Source organism: Pocillopora damicornis, chromosome 4, assembly GCF_964200805.1.
Source record: "Pocillopora damicornis chromosome 4, jaPocDami1.2, whole genome shotgun sequence".
In the NCBI taxonomy this organism is placed as follows: domain Eukaryota; kingdom Metazoa; phylum Cnidaria; class Anthozoa; order Scleractinia; family Pocilloporidae; genus Pocillopora; species Pocillopora damicornis.
This window is the reverse complement of record NC_142673.1, coordinates 24,294,994-24,311,384: the sequence shown is the minus strand read 5'-3', so window position 1 is coordinate 24,311,384 and position 16,391 is coordinate 24,294,994. Positions and strand designations below refer to the sequence as shown.

General features: G+C 38.9%; 1 protein-coding gene across 2 annotated transcripts in view; it reads right to left on the bottom strand.

Moving 5' to 3' along the window:
* The window catches only part of LOC113683439 (uncharacterized), a 48,250-nt gene that overhangs the window by 8,133 nt on the left and 23,726 nt on the right, over positions 1 to 16,391 (bottom strand). For both annotated transcript variants that reach the window (XM_089205679.1, XM_089205678.1), the window contains exons 22-42: positions 15,867 to 16,199; positions 15,298 to 15,327; positions 14,793 to 15,134; positions 13,766 to 14,098; positions 12,847 to 13,240; positions 11,637 to 12,055; positions 11,049 to 11,162; positions 10,113 to 10,509; positions 9,480 to 9,898; positions 9,066 to 9,185; positions 8,565 to 8,794; positions 8,046 to 8,233; positions 6,892 to 7,307; positions 5,670 to 5,801; positions 5,370 to 5,405; positions 4,676 to 5,008; positions 3,967 to 3,996; positions 3,505 to 3,846; positions 2,696 to 3,028; positions 1,873 to 2,266; positions 470 to 885 (exon numbers count right to left, since the gene is read on the bottom strand). In XM_089205679.1, coding sequence (XP_089061805.1) covers positions 470 to 885; positions 1,873 to 2,266; positions 2,696 to 3,028; positions 3,505 to 3,846; positions 3,967 to 3,996; positions 4,676 to 5,008; positions 5,370 to 5,405; positions 5,670 to 5,801; positions 6,892 to 7,307; positions 8,046 to 8,233; positions 8,565 to 8,794; positions 9,066 to 9,185; positions 9,480 to 9,898; positions 10,113 to 10,509; positions 11,049 to 11,162; positions 11,637 to 12,055; positions 12,847 to 13,240; positions 13,766 to 14,098; positions 14,793 to 15,134; positions 15,298 to 15,327; positions 15,867 to 16,199 — 5,751 coding nt within the window. The remainder of the gene's footprint in view (positions 1 to 469; positions 886 to 1,872; positions 2,267 to 2,695; positions 3,029 to 3,504; positions 3,847 to 3,966; positions 3,997 to 4,675; positions 5,009 to 5,369; positions 5,406 to 5,669; positions 5,802 to 6,891; positions 7,308 to 8,045; positions 8,234 to 8,564; positions 8,795 to 9,065; positions 9,186 to 9,479; positions 9,899 to 10,112; positions 10,510 to 11,048; positions 11,163 to 11,636; positions 12,056 to 12,846; positions 13,241 to 13,765; positions 14,099 to 14,792; positions 15,135 to 15,297; positions 15,328 to 15,866; positions 16,200 to 16,391) is intronic.

Sequence of the window (16,391 nt, the reverse complement as noted above, 5' to 3'; positions counted from 1 at the left end):
TCCACAAAATTAATTGGCTTAGTTTTTATTTTCACGCCGTAACTTCAAGAGGGGGCAGTTGAGCTAGTCCATGATTAGAAGTTCATTTGGTTTTAATTCCTAGAATTTACCTCACACGTGATCAAATATCAAGTGCTTTTTTCGTTAAGAACATCAGCAACAGAGATTTCCGATAACCCATCGTTTCTAATATTGGGTCTTTTTAATTCTTTTATGAGAGACCCAGCCTGTTTCACGGAAGTCCTGGAGGATAGCGGTATCAAAATTCTGTTCTTTGTCAGTCGTGTAACCTTTCAAGATCGAGATGTTAGTAGTTTAAAAAGTCAAATAATAAGAAATTCAGACAACTAAACAGAATGGTGTGCGATTTTAGCGAATACCTGCACTTCTACGACTTAAGATTCAAATTCTGACTTATGGTTTTGAGGTCGTTCAGCTACCTAGTCTTACGATGATATGATATAATTACCAGGAGTTATCATAGAGTTGTGTGCATATATCGCCGACGGATTCCCCAGATCAGCAATCATCTCTTGAGCAACTGGGTTGTCTGTAATATTTGCTTTGAATACGGCACCAGTAAACTTTCCGTCACCCGAAGAAGTCCAGTACAGCGTATTGTTTATTAGTGTCAGTCCTCTAGGGTGATGGAGATTTCCGGAAATAAATGTGCGGACCTCTTTATTGTCCAGATTGATGTAGCGTATGAAGTCATGGGTTTGGTCAGAAAAGTACAAGCGCTTGTTAGGTTTATCCAGTGCTAAGTTAATGTATGTATAACTTAGAATGAAGGGCATAGTTTCGATAAGCATCTGGTTTTCTCCATCCATATCGGCTCGATGAATTGTCGTATTGATTAATCCATGCGATACATAATATATGTACCTGTTCGAGACAAATCAAATCAAAATAAAACAATAGCAATGTGAAGTATATGAAATATTTAAATAAAATTATTTTTTCTATTTATAAATCGCTGGCGATCCTTGAAATTTGATTGGCTTTCGTCGGTGCGATTTATTCAAGAATCGCACCATTTTTACTCCAGCCAATAAGAAAGCGTTACAAAAAACACATGACTTTTAAGACTGTTTAAAGTAACAAATCGAATTGCAGGAATATGAATGACAACTTTTGCACATTTGTACAAAATCAGCTCAGTACTGGATCAAAACATTTTTTTCATACAGACTGAAAAATCCTTTCTTTAAGTGGCTAAATCTTGCGATTTTAAAATGACTGTTATAACGTGATGATCAAACTGCGTGTTGAGCAATTTTGGTCAGATAGAATACTTGTGATTTCAAATCAAACTCGCGTTGCGCACTCGTTCGATTTCGAAATCACACGCATTATTTCAGAGTCAATAATATACATAAAAAAATTTCAGTTGGCTCATTGATTGAGAACACGCCAATTAATCCCAAACAGCGCAGGAAGATGTAATTGAATGCAGAAAGTTAAAATTAAAATCTTTCTTGATTTTTTTTGTGATTTCGCGACAGGTGAGTCGCGAAATCATAACAAAGTAATGGTAAAAAAATTCAAAATACCTAACAAAATTGGATTTTGAACACTTATCGAGGAATATTTCAATACAATAGCACCACTTCATGTCTTAAGAGATATCACTCTTGCCTAGAGATTTCATCAAGTCTTTCTTGATGCAAAGTGGATTATTTTGAGAAAAGTATCTGTAATAAAAACTTCTGGTGACAACAATTGAACCATATTAACCGTTATTCTTATAATGACTAAAATTTTAACCGTTCGTCGTAATTCGATTCCATCACCCCATCAACTTTCTCTCTCAAAAGTATATACCGCGGATAAGCATAAAGACTCTTTCACACCTAATTCGGTGAAGCTTACCTTGATTCAATGTCTAAGACGATCCCTTGAGGAAACTCTACGTCAATTAGAACCGCTTGATAGGTTCCGTCAAGAGAGGCAACTCTAATATTATCGGCGTAAAAGTCAGCAAAGTAGATGTTCCTTCCAACAGTGTCTATTTGTACACCCGTTAGGAAATAGTCTCTGAGAACTACTTCATCCGTGCCATTATGTATGGAAGCTCTTCTAATTTCTCCATAGTAATCTGTCCAATACATCTGTTCCTCTTTGAAATCGTAGGCTACTGCGATTGGCTTAGAGTCGAGTGTAATCCTTAAAGGAATCGGCTGTGCAGAAGAATTGGGCGGAGGCAGAGGCTGAAAATGGCAGAGTTTGCGATTGTCATCGCAAAATAGCAAGAAATCATCTGCATCTGTGGAAGTGCATATAAATGAAAAATATGTGTCTGTGAGACAACTTTTAACCTAGTGAAACCACTCGAGAAAGGAGATGTAACCTGCAATTACTCATCATCTCACGCAGGGAGAGAGAATAATTTCTTCTGACTTCGTGACTAGGAAAATGGGATTAGCTCTGGCTCCCTGGCCGAGGAGCAGATTAATTAGCTTTTTAGTCAATTTTCGAACAGTTAAGTTACTCTTTGGAATCTCAAAATTCCTATGACGGATATGAAAGTTTTATGGTACTATGTACTTTATCAAATACTGAAATATGTGTCACTATAGATGTTTAGTCTCATGCTTTGATCCCAAAAAGTCAATGCTCGACTAGCAGACAGCCACTTCGCGCCTACTACTGTCTAACTTTTGACGCAGCCGAGCTTTAAGAATAAAATTCTTACCTGGACTTCGAGTATCGTTCGTGCATATGACCGATGCATCTTCCTCGTGAAAGCAGTAGCCGATTACATTCCATCCTTTGTGCTGACAATCCTCGATTAAACTTTCATTACCTAAACATTCCACATCTGCCAACCAGATGTGACCATTTCCTTCACCAAAAAAAGCGTCCGTGGGAGCACTCAAAGCCTCCCGATAACCAAGTTCACGACAAACAACGTCTGCATCCTTTTTATCCCAGGAATCGTCACAAATAGTTCCCCAGTGGCCATCATGAAATATCTCCACTCTTCCCTCACCCTCACGTATTCCGTCAGCCAGTCTCAGTATTTGACCTGAGGAAAAAAACATTAATTTAGTGGATGTTACAATGATGGAAAGGGTTCTTTTCTTGTAAAAGTCTTTAAAGCGAATTTACAGGGTAAATAATGTGCATAAACAGAGTTCATCGTTACATCATTAGCTGTAAGAGAGTTTTGTAAATTGAGTCTCAAAATATGAAAAGCAATTTTGCTTTTGTTATCTTTTAATTTCTCGTGGGGAGTTTCAGACTAAAGTCATCTGTCATGCTGCGTGGAATAATGACTTGTTCTCGTGGTAAGGCCGGTAAACTTTTCTTTTTTTCTCATAAAAGGTTCTGTCGTTACGCAAAACGGAACGGACTTTACTTTCAGTCATCTTTGAAGTTTTTTTTGCGACCGACTAGTTTAGCCACTACGTCATTAAAAAGAAGAAAATTTCCACACTGCCATTTGGCGGAATTTTCAAATTTCTGTTTTCTAATATTTAATTTTACCATCTTCTGGCTTACCTTGCCTTGGCAATGGAGTGTATTTGCAGACTACACCAACGTCATCAAAGTGGAGGCAGTTCTGACTTCCCCACCCACCATGGCGGCATCCTGCAATGCTTTCTTCGTCGCCAACACAATGCACATCATCTAGCCAAATCTTGTCTGGTGTACTATATCCATCGTACCAACCGCAGCAGTGTGTACTCCAAGCACCTTCAGTATACCCCAGCATACGGCAAATGACGTTTGCTTCCTCGATTCCCCAATCGTCATCGCATATGGTTCCCCACGTACCGTTAAGGAAGAGTTCCACTCTTCCTTGATTTGACGTGATTCCAGATCTTAAGCGAACCTTTAATTCTGGGTCAAGAGTAGGCAAAAAATCCTTAGTAATTTATTGTGGTCTCGTCAATACAACGCTTCTGATATTTGTGATATGTAAAAAAATAAGACGATTGACTAAAATCATAATAAACTCACCCGGATGTGGTCCGGGAGAAAGTGTTGGGCCTTTAATATGAAAAGCATAAAGCAGAACAGATTAGCTGTAAAATTCTAAATAAAACACACTAATGTTATTTTAATCCATTTTCCAGTCTCCAAGAGAAAACCTTATCGATGGCTTGTTAATGACCAAGCTCGAGGGCCGTATTACTAGGGAATTTTGGTTCGAGGTCGGGGTAGTAGGGCCAATATTCCTCGGTGCCACTCAAGCAAGCGATGTTAGTCTGTAGCTTGTTGTACTGCACTCGAACTAGACTTGTAAAATTTGATTTTTCCTGGTGTCGAGAACAAAAATACACGACTCGAACTATAACCTACTCTGTGGAAACGGCCCGTATGGCAAAGTCCCGACCATATAATTCAGAATTATGAATAAAAGAATCTTAAACGTTCATAGAGATTATCATGAAAGTAAAAAACTCACAAACCGAATCCTTGGCCTAATGTTTCATTAAAGTGTTAGGCAGAAAGCTGACAGGCAGAAATCGGGACCAAAAAGCTTGAAGCAAATACCCAGTAGTAACAAACTCAATTTCGCAGGAGATGGTGTATACTCAACCATACCATTACTCTCAATGCTATTTCATACTCAAGAAAACAATACCATACATCATTTAAAATAGAACCACGACTAAGCTCTGTTGTTGAGATATACTCGTGCCAAAGGTGTACAAACTGTGTTTACCTTCAGGAGAAGGAACAGAGTCATTTCTGCATACAACTCCTGCGTCTTCGCTATGGAAGCAATTATGCATCTCCCAGCCATCGTGCTGACAAGCCGCAATGGTGTGCTCATCACCGCGGCACTTAACATTATCCATTAAAATGGGAAACGAAGAGTTCCCTGGTCCGAAGGATTCCACACGGTTGGCTCCCGAGAAGTTCAACATTTTACAGACAACTGTAGCCTCACTTATGCCCCAATGATCATCGCAGACTGTTCCCCATCTTCCTTGATGATACACCTCAACACGACCTTCGTCAGGGGAGTTGGAGCCCCTAAGACGTACTTTCACAACTGTCAAAAAACATAAGACAAATTATAGAATACAAGATACTGCAGAGAAAGGAAACTTTGAAACTCAGATTATATTTATTTGAGCTATTTTCATACTGTCTGGTCTGCTCTGAGAGTTCGTCAGACAAGTTCAGGTTTAATGCAACATTTCAGATGACAGTCCAAGAGTTATATGCTTATATGCCATGCGATCAAGGCAGAACGATTAGAAAGAGAATCGTCACACCCTCCCCACTCTCCATGTTTACGGTATAGAATCACGGATGATGCCAGTTGAAATTCGATGCTAATTTCCAAGCCTGCACGTTCCCGAAGCATTCCAGTCTCAGAAATGACCAAAAATGAATGCTTAAATGCCTACCTGGCACAGGCAGTGGAGGTGGCGCTGGTATAACTTCTAAAAAGACAAAGAGAATACAAAAAATTGGCAAATCAAAAGGCTACATAATGCTAAATAAGTGAGAAAGAAGAGAGGGTTTGCAACTGAAATAGCTTCTGTCTGCGCTTACCTAGCGTCACCATGTTGTGAAAAAATAAAGAAAGAAAAAATATCAAATTTATAACAGGTGGAGGGGGGGGGGAAGTGATGGTATGGCATCGAGAAAATAATGTACTGGCCTCTCCACCATTTACTTAATATTTATTTACTAGTAAATATTACCGTCACTGCAAGTCATATTGTCGTCTTCTAATTTCACACCAGATGGACATGCGCACTTGGTGAACCCGCCGGGAGCCACTAAGCAGAGATGGCTGCATCCACCGTTATGAATACGACACGGAGATTTGGGTGCTGCAAAGAAAAGAAGTTTTGTTAGTTATAAAATTTATAACTCGTTTTATGTTGATATCAGAGTCGTACTTCCCTTAATATGGAGCCTCATAAATAGAACCTGGACTGAGATCTTTGTCAAACCCTACCTATTAGTTGTTTATGTTATAAAAGCGAAAATTTGAAAATAAAATGGGGTTGCCCTTGTATTTTAAGAAGCAGTAGTATCCCCTAATTCTTATCAAATCATGACAAGCATATTTTCGAGTACTTGCTAGATCGTGTTTCTGAAAGAAAGTCATTGCTCAATTCCAATGAAGAGGGAAAAAAATGATAGGTCACCGTGCTCGTTTGCGAGAAAATGACGATTGACTTCTCTGATGAGCTCGGACCATAGAGAAAAAGCTGCTTTTTTATGTCCTCACCCCAGCTACGTGTGAAATTATGCGAAGTCAAGACGCAGCGCAATGGTTTTCAGACATTCAATGTAAAAAGAAAAAAAGGATTTATATAAATTAACGGCGATTCATTCTATTTTCTTGAGAAAAATTGCCTTGATTCAATATGACCTTGCTTTTAAATATCTTACACCAGCATTGGGAATAAAATTATGATTAAGAGGACAAAAATAGCTCTGATATAAAAAGAAAGCGTGGAAAGCAGAAAAAAAATAGATGAAACGTAAAATTTGAAAGTAGAATTTGATAAAAACTGGATCATTGGATAATGCAGTTCAAGAACTTTCATTGGCTTAACCATCATGGGTTATGAGCGATTATACCATGCTCCACAAATATGGTAAGTGTATGCGTCAGCTCAAAGTTAAAACAAAGCTAAAAAAAAACTTATAAAACATCCTTACTTTGGGACGTTCTTAATGAAACAATTATTCCACGAGCGCTTGTTGGATATAGCCAGCTAGGCTAACAATCATCTCATATCCAACGCTCGCTCGTGGAATAATTGTTAAACAGAAATATGGGTGTGTGGACAGATATTTCCAAAGTTTGGCTGGAGCATATTTGGTCATGTGACCTGTTTTAACCAATCGTTTACGAGCGAAAGTATTTGATGGACTGTCAACAATATTCTATTTAAGAGAACTACTTACCAACAGGTTGTCTCGATTTGTCTGACACCACAACACCCGTGGGGTACTCATCAGTGAGGTGTCCGAGGTTATAATGCATGCCTAGTTTCTGAGTCTTGTTCAAAAACTCAACGCTGTGACTATTCCTGTCCGCCCAATAAATAGAGTCGCCAAGCAAAGCGAGATCTGTTGGGCTTATGTTCTGTCCGATGTATGCATTGTAGACTACGTTATTCCCGTCCATGTCGGCTTGCTGAAATTCGTGAAAGTATCTGTCTATCCAGTGGATGGTCTCAGTTTCGTAGTCAACTATCACACTCATAGGATAACTCTGATACCAGGAAAAGTCAACTATGACTGTTGGATTTTCACCCGTTAGATCCAACCGTTCAATTCTTGGATTATCAAAAAGTCCTGAATCTGTCCAGAATAAGAACCTTGAAGAAGATAAAACATACCGATGCAATTTTCGTTCTATGAAATCCTGATCGATCGAACTGAAATGATGTTCCACTTTTCAGTTAGGTTGATACATTTTTAACTCTACAACACCCAAGCTTTTGCTTTTGCTTATTTCTTAATGACGGTGAATTGATCAGGTCATGCTAAGCCATGTATCCTGACCACCCTCAGCCTGAGTCAATGTTACAGTTTTTGCTAAGTCCATTGATCACAGCATACAATGTGTTGCCTCTTTTATCAGAAAGAATGCTGCTAATTACCGTTCAATTGCAGACTAAAGTCAGCTTTTTCTGGCCATCGAGTTAGAACGCATCAAGTAATAATAATAGTAATGGTAATAATAATAATGATAATAATAACAATGGAACTTAGCAGTGTATATTCCATGAGGTGGCACTTCTTTTCCACTGTTTCCAAGTTGAGTTGAAATTTGGAATGTTGGTTTGATCCGGTCATGGCCCTGACTCGACATTTCCAATCCAGAGTCTAGTACACAAACCGTTTTACTAGCGGGCTTAACGCACGATAAGATAAACATGGTTGAATCGACTGGCCTGGTGCAACCAATTTTTGTTATTATTTTTTTCTGATAAAATTAATCACACTTAAACTGTGTACATATATTGTGTCAAGGCCGACGCTCACGGCACAGAAGCCAGAACTATAGCTCGGTATACCTAAAATCAGTCATTATGCAAACAACTGTAGCTTACCCATTCTTTGGATCGACAGCTATTCCTCGAGGGCTGAAAATTCCATCCGATAGCAATGTCCTTCTAGAGCTTCCGTCAAGCTTCGCCACTTCAATCCTCTCGTAGATGAAATCAGTCCAGTAAAGGAGACCACTTTCCCATTCAACAGCCAATCCATCTATCTGTCCCAAATTGTCTCTTATGATGACCTTTTAGTGTCATATTAGTTTAAAAAAAAAAATGAGTAAACAGACCATGAGACGTTTACGGAGCTGGGTAGGACATATTAACCGAGATAATTTTTGAATTAACTCTCGTATAGAGTATCGTAGATTTTGATCCTAAAGTACTGTTTTCAAAGTTATCACAGCAAATGCTTTCTGCCTGCTCGTCTTTAAAGACTAATAGCCTATTCTACGTTCTAGTATCAAACATTTTTTTCAAGGATTAGGTAATAATTTTATACGTTTCGTGTGTTATGTTTGGTTTACCAATTTTTATTCTCTTCAACACATTCAGCATTAAGAGGAGCGTGATTACCTCCTTTTCACCAGAAGTTAGACTCATTCGATTTAACGTCCAAAGAGAGTTGTCACTCCAATAAATCATCCTTCCTCGATAGTGTATGTCGATTGCGCCGCCCTGAATAAGGTCTGACCTTACTGTCTTAACACTGACGTAGGTTGAGTTAACGGATTTCAGGTCAATGCATTTAATGTTGTGCCGGTCGATAAAATAAAGACTGTTGTCACTTTCACAACCGTAAAGATCTTGAAAGAAGAAGAAAAGAATCTCATTAGCTATCCTGAGTTAAGTATTAAGAATATAAAGGTAAGCAAAGGGAAGAAAAATGTTCGTAAATCGTTGGATCATTTTAAGGCAAAAAAAAGTGAATGCATTTCGTTTGTTTTCGTTGATTCCTGCGATGATCATAAGCCAAAAATGTCCCGTGTAAATCGTTTTTTGCGGGAGCATTGGCCGCAAAACAACAAAAATTGAAATTAATGAGGACATTTTTCTGTTCCTGGCTAAACTACTTACTATTAGCTTGTTCGCTCTCACTGCAGGGTGTGTTTCTATCCTCATCAGAACATGCGCACTTGTAACCTCCGGGCTTTACCAGACAAAGATGACTGCAACTACCATCACATGGATTATCACCTGGACAATAGCAATTTGTTATGAAAAAAAGAGGTAAAATGGGGTTTGCATATCACGATATTATAGTTCATTACAACAGCAATTATTGATATATATCTATATATAGTTAAGTGTACTATATGAACGTAACTAAGAGGCCAACTCTTGACTGTTCTGGACGAGTTTAATGCACGTCGTTTCGGCCGTTCGGCCTTCTTCAGGTTAAAAAAAAAAAAAAAAAATATATATATATATATAAAGGCTGCGTTCTGAAGGGAAGGTGACATTTCAAAATTTTTTTAAAGGTATACTCACTCTTCCGTGTATAATTGCCTTTTTTCACTGCAAGTCCTCTAGGGTCGTACAAACCGTGAAGTAAAAGGTCAAAATCGCTTGTATCGTTCTTGTTAATTCGAAACACCCATCCAAAAAGTGAATATTCATTCCAGTAAACGTACTTGTCATCTACGGCAACTCCAAAAGGGTCCCAGAAAAAAAGAAAGTTTCGCAGCATAACTTGTACGCTGTGGCTACCTGAGTCGAGATCTATATACAGCAAAGCATATTCAAAGTAGCTCACAAAGTAGAGGCGATTCATTTCATGGTCTAAAGTGAGGCCTCTAGCATCGATTTTGGAACCGTAGTAAGTTTCACCCAAAGAGGCAATTATGCGTCTGTTCAATCCGTCCAGTTCTGCTCTTTCAATGTATCCTTCAGCTGACCAGTACATATACCTGAGTTAATGTAAAAAATGAGAATGAACTAACTTAACAAAATCCTAATATCACTAAAAGTTTGATCTTGCCCCTTCAGACTACATAAAAAGCATTATGATATAGAGTGTGATGAGTCGTATTTGCATGCTCTAATACAACTATGGCGTAGAAGGCGAGTTGAACTACCTGCAAATGCTGAATAATAAAACTGAAAAACGTTATCTTAGCTTACCCTCTTGTTGTATCCAAAGCGATATCCACCGGAGATGGATGCAAATTATAAACTAACACTTTCCAGTGATCGCCGTTCAGCTTTGAGACCTCTATGGTCCTTTTGTCGCTGTTAATCCAAAATACGTTGCCTCCCACAAGGTCCACATCGATGCCCATTGGTGAACTAACGTTCTCGCGAATTACTTCATACGTCTCTCCATCAAATGTAGATCGAGCGACTATGCCGAGTTTGGGATCAGTCCAATAGATTCGCTTTTCGATTGGATCAAAAGCAATACCAGTTGGAGTTTCCATATTTGAAATTGGCAGAGGGCTGAGAATTTTCTCTGTGAGCCCAGCATAATAGATTTTCTGGTGATTGGTATCGGCAACAAATATGACATCACCAAGAATACCTGCAGATCAAGACAAAGAAACCTAGTTCTTGTTTGCACAGGGGCCACAGCATACGAATTCTCCGTCAAACATTTAGGTTCTGGCTTCGCTACCAGATCTTCGATTCAGAGTTGTGATGAGATCATAGGTTGTGTCAAAACGTAATCATACCCTTCTTGTTTCTCTCTAAGGTTAAAATGTGTGTGTGGGTACTCTGATATGCATCAGTGACATCGATCTGTCAACTTGCTTTGCTGAAGTCAAGAAATTTAATGGATTGATGTCAGCATAAGTAAATAACCGCTCCCATCTCTATCTGAAGAGATGGTGTAGTTAGTGAATCATAAGAATCAGATGTGAGTGGTAACCGATTAAGTTATGGGCAAATCCTTTGTTTATTACATTAGACTATTATAAACCCTCACCATAAACCGGATATTAATAATAATGATAATAATAATAAAAAGAATAATGATAATAATAGTAATTGTAATAATCTCAAACATAAGCTTAATCATACTAGTAAACGAAATAGTGCAAAAGGTACAAATACACTTACAAGATATTCCATCTTCCGCCAGCACCTGTCCAGCCTTACACATACATCTACTACCAGTGGGATTGACAACGCAGAGCTGTGAACATCCAGCATTATTTTCACACGGCGATGGCCCTGAAATAGAGATGTAATCCAATAGTAAGTAAGCTACTGTTAGGTTAAGTTGATCAACAGATCGGGTGACATGCTGCACTACTTGTCGAGCCAGTAAGTGACTGCTTTACTGGTTGTAATGAAAATATGAGGTATTATTATTTGGCAAAGGTAGTCTTGAGGTAAATCCGAGCGTTCTGATTGGTTCTTACTTGGTCGGTATTTTGTCATACGGAAACGGTCATACGCCATGTATTTTTGTTCGCAAAAGGCGGAAAAATTAAAATTTGTCATGAGTGCCATACAAAAAAAATTACTTTCTAACTTCACTTTCACAAGTAGTAGTGCGAAATATTGGCTTTCGGCCGCTTATAAACGCACCACGCTTCGCTTGGTCATTATGACCATGACCTTGGGCAAATATTCTCCAGTGCGGCCCTCACGCTCGGTTAGTAAAAATTAATATGTCATTTCTTTAAATAATATTTTGATTACCGGGAACTTGAGAAGTCTTGGAGTTGTGGGCATAAATTCCACTTGGTTCTCCAAGACTGTCGACCTGCGCCTTTGCCACCGCGCCGTCAGATAAGTTGGCTTTGAACACGACTCCCGTGAATTGTCCTTCACCTGTGGCAGTCCAGTACAAGGTGTCTTTAAACAGCGCCAGTCCAGTTGGCGAGTGAAGATTTCCGGAAATCAGCGTATGGATCTCATGATTGGTCAAGTCGATGTATTTGATAACGCCATTGGTTTGGTCAGAAAAGAACAGGCGTTTGCTAACTTTATCCAGAACTATGTCAAGGAAAGTGTAGTAAGTAACGGATGACAAATTTGCGATAACTTGTTGGTTATTACCATCCATATCTGCTTTAGATATCATGGGGCTGCTACCAAGTGATGAATAATACATGACCCTGTTTACAAAGAAAAAAAAAGGTGTAAAAACAAAGTGGAACAATATGACCAGCCTATGGGCGCTTTTTATTGGATAAAAAATTCATGTCATTAGTGAGATTTAGAGGGAAATATCTACACGTACGTTCAGTTTTTAAATCTAATATGCGATCACTTAATTTTTCCTCAGCAAAATAAGCATAGGCAAGAGATTATAAACTGTTCACTTGGCACAGGTAGTTGAGAAACTGATCAATCTACCAAATTTTAATTTGCACCTAAATTCATATTGGCACGGAATTGAAAATAAAACTAAAGCAAATTAATTTATTTCGAAAGGTACTCCTTTCGTGCTGATCTTTGAATCGGCTACTCCGAAATTCAATTCAGAGCAACGAAGCACCGCCCTAATTCTTGTGGGTGAGAAATATGAATGAGGCTCCCTTCTCTTGAATGACTGAATACTTGATACGCCATACTGAGTTTGTTAAGCCGAAAATCGTTTTTTCTCATCCAATTTTTACAGCTGTAACTTTTTCAGCGATATTACATGGAAATTTACTGAATTTGTGAAGAGGTGAATACCACCCGGCCAAAGGAAACCGACTTGGACAGTCATGATGGAATAAGGAGAGGTTAAAACCTCATACAAAATAGAATAATTGCACAACATAAGATTAAATAGTTAACCGTTACTATGAGCTTGATCCCATTGATGACAAAGAGGGCGAAGGAAAAGTAGAACTGCATCAGGAGAACAGTATATACCTGTTACAGAAGCTGAATTATACAATATATTAAATGAAAATACCCTGATTCGCTGTCCAAAGCGATCGCTTGTGGGTTAGGTACGTAAACGAGGACATTTTGATGTGCCCCATCGAGAGAAGCAATGCTGATTTTGTCGCCGTAATAGTCGGCAAAGTAGATGTTCCTTCCAACAAGATCTAATTCAATGCCCATTGGATTGCCAATTCCCGTCATCACCAATTCTATAGAGCCATTATTAATGAATGCGCGGAAGATTCTTCCATATTCATCCGTCCAGTACATTTGTTTATGCATTGGATCGTAGGAAATTGCGATGGGCATATAGTTTAATCCAAGCTTTAGTGCCATTGTTTGTGCTGGGGCTTCCTGTGGCAGCGGCATGAAGTAACACAGTTTCCGACGGCTCTCGCAAAATAACAGGAAATCGTCTCCGTCTGCAAATGAAAACATTAAAATATTTGAGACTGGATCTAAGAGGAGTGATTTTTTAATTTTGCAGGAAAAGACTTGAGTGAGCACAGGGGGGATATTTTCAAGGTAATACATTAAAAAAAAGCCATTATTGAAATTGCCATCAGTCGATCAGAAGGGTCGAGAACACGCCAAATATGATTTACGCCAAAAAAAAAAAGAAAAAAAAAAAGGACTGAGAGGGAAAAAAAGGAACAGTTTTGTTTGCCTACTGCTCGTTTCAGACCCTAAACAGTGATCACTAACAGCCCAATGATTTATTCAAGCAGCGATAATTTTATACCGTAAATTTAAGATACTAGTAGAATCATTTGAAAAACTTATTGCATACGCTGCTTTCGAAGACTACACCACTCTTAAAGATACAACTTCTCTTTCCGAAAGCAACCTCTGAATCAATTTTTTTTGGTATTATAACGGTTCTTCTGCACTTAATTAAAAAACATGACTTTTTAAAAGAATCTATAACGTTATGGTGTACAACTTACCTAGATTCTGGGTTTCATTTGAACAGATAACCGACGCGTCTTCCTCGTGATAGCAATAGCCGTATACACTCCATCCGCGATGAGGACAGTCTTCAATTGAGCTTTCGTTGCCCAGGCAACTCACGTCACTTAACCATATATGACCATTCCCTTCACCAAATGTAGCAAACGCAGGAGCAGCAAGAACTTCACTATATCCAAGTTGGCCGCAAACCACCTGCGCGTCCTTTGTATCCCATAGATCGTCGCAAATGGTACCCCAATGGCCGTCATGAAATATCTCTACTCTTCCTTCGCCGTCACGTACTCCGTCAGCTAGTCTCAAAATTTGATCTGAGGAAAAAAATTAAGGTATTATATGTTAAGTGAACATAAGACAACATAATTAAGTATTTTCGGAATCAGAAAAAAAAAGAAAATGTTTTTTGGTTAACCAACCAAGCCAGGAACCCATTAACTATTGGGCTCCTGACCAAGCTTGATACAAAGTTGAGCCACGAGTAAATTTTTTTTGTGTCAGTGGCTAACTTTGAATCAATTGCTCCTTCTTCCGTATCATTTAGAAACTCAAATTTACAACAAATGACTAGGCTATGGTACATTTTATACTTTAGATAGGGTGGAGAGATATTCAAAAGCCTTGTTTAGCCAGAAACCATAAGAATCCGGTCAGTTGACAAAAGTGTTGGGATTTCTGTCTTTACTTGGCATGCTGGGTCTTAAGGACAATATGCATTTGCCACGAACTTGTGTTCCTCAAGTAGGAGTCCAACTTATACCTTTGAAAAGAGCAAAATGCCTGGATAATTTCAGCACGAATTTACATGCGCAGATTTCCTGTTCATGTTTTCGTGTTTGGAATATTCTGTACTCCAGTCAGAAAAAAAAGTCAAACGAATTCCAGTTCACCCATTAGTTAGTTATCCTCTAAAGAAAGTGATATATTTTGTGCGTCTATTCTTTTCTATTACGGAATAAAAATAATAGTAACCAGCATTTCAATAAAAATGCCAACCAGAATATCTACCTGGCCTTGGGGGTGGAGTGTATTTGCAGACTACACCAACGTCGTCAGAATGGAAGCAGTTGTGACTTCCCCATCCACTATGGCGGCACTCTGCAATGCTTGTTTCATCACCGACGCAGTCCACATTGTCCAACCAAATCTGGTTTGGTATACTGTATCCATCGTACCAGCCGCAGCAGTGTGTACTCCAAGCACCTTCGCTGAACCCCACCATGCGGCAAATGACGTTTGCTTCTTCGATTCCCCAGTTGTTGTCACATACGGTTCCCCATGTGTCGTTTAGATAAATTTCTACTCTTCCTTGATTTGACGTATATCCAGAGCGCAATCGAACCCGCAGTTCTGTTAAGTATAAAGTAATAGGTCTTGGGCTCCATACTCTCATGCCTAATCTCTAACTTGTATGCAATCACTCGTCGATATGACAAACTTAATGGGGTTTCGACATAGAATACTGTTTTAAGGAAAGTAAATTGAAGAAATTTTATATAACAAATAAACTCACCAGGGTGAGGGCCCGGGTCTAAGGTTGGACCTTGAAGGAAGAAAATATGAAATAGAGTGAAATTATAGCAACGAGATTGCGAGGCTATAGAGCAGCGATAACGATGTCTCGTTTGTTAAACTGCATTTTCCCTATAATCACAATATGATTACAATACCCCTTATGAGGAGAAACAAAAGCATTGACCTTGACATACATAATCCTTTCACTCCCATGAGTGACTCAGACAGACTTTCTCCTTACAAAACAATTTTGCCAGCAGGTGATAAGAAAAATGAAAGTATCAATCAGGGGATTATTTGTTAATCCAATACCAAATTCTCCAAACTAACATCATGAGGATTGTATAGCAGACGGCAAGGGGAATTGCTATTGACATCTTGGGAGTGAAAGGATTCAAGGCAACTGCGTCTGGGATAAAGCTGAAAACGCATCGGAACAAACGAAAAAGCATAGACCGACCACATGAACGCCTTTTGCAAAAAGAAAATCTAAGTAACACCCTCGTTGTGTCTTCATCCTAGTGTCTCGAAATCCAAGCTTTTTAAGGCAGACTGGGGAGTTCCTACCTTCAGTGGTAGGAATAGAATCATTCCTGCACACAACTCCTACGTCTTCGCCATGGACGCAATCACTCATCTCCCAACCATTGTGCTGACAGGCAGCGATACTTTTTTCATCGCCACGGCACTTGACATTATCCATTAAAATGGGAAACGAATAGTTCCCTGGTCCGAAGGATTCCACACGGATGGCTCCCGTGAAGTTCAACATCTTACAGACCACTGTAGCCTCACTCATGCCCCAATGATCGTCGCATACTGTCCCCCATCTTCCTTGATGATACACTTCAACGCGACCTTCGTGAGATGAGTTGGTGCCACTAAGGTGTACTTTTAGATCTGTGAGAAAAACGTCGACTATACTCAGTAGGTGTCCAGAAAACCTAGAATTATTATGATCAAACGTGTAAAAAATTACATTTCATATTCCTGAGAGCCTTTTTCCGAATGATTTTGAACATACAATCATAACAGGAAATCGAGCAATTCGTTAGTAATTTGGTAACATCTTCCAATATGCTTTGTTTGCTT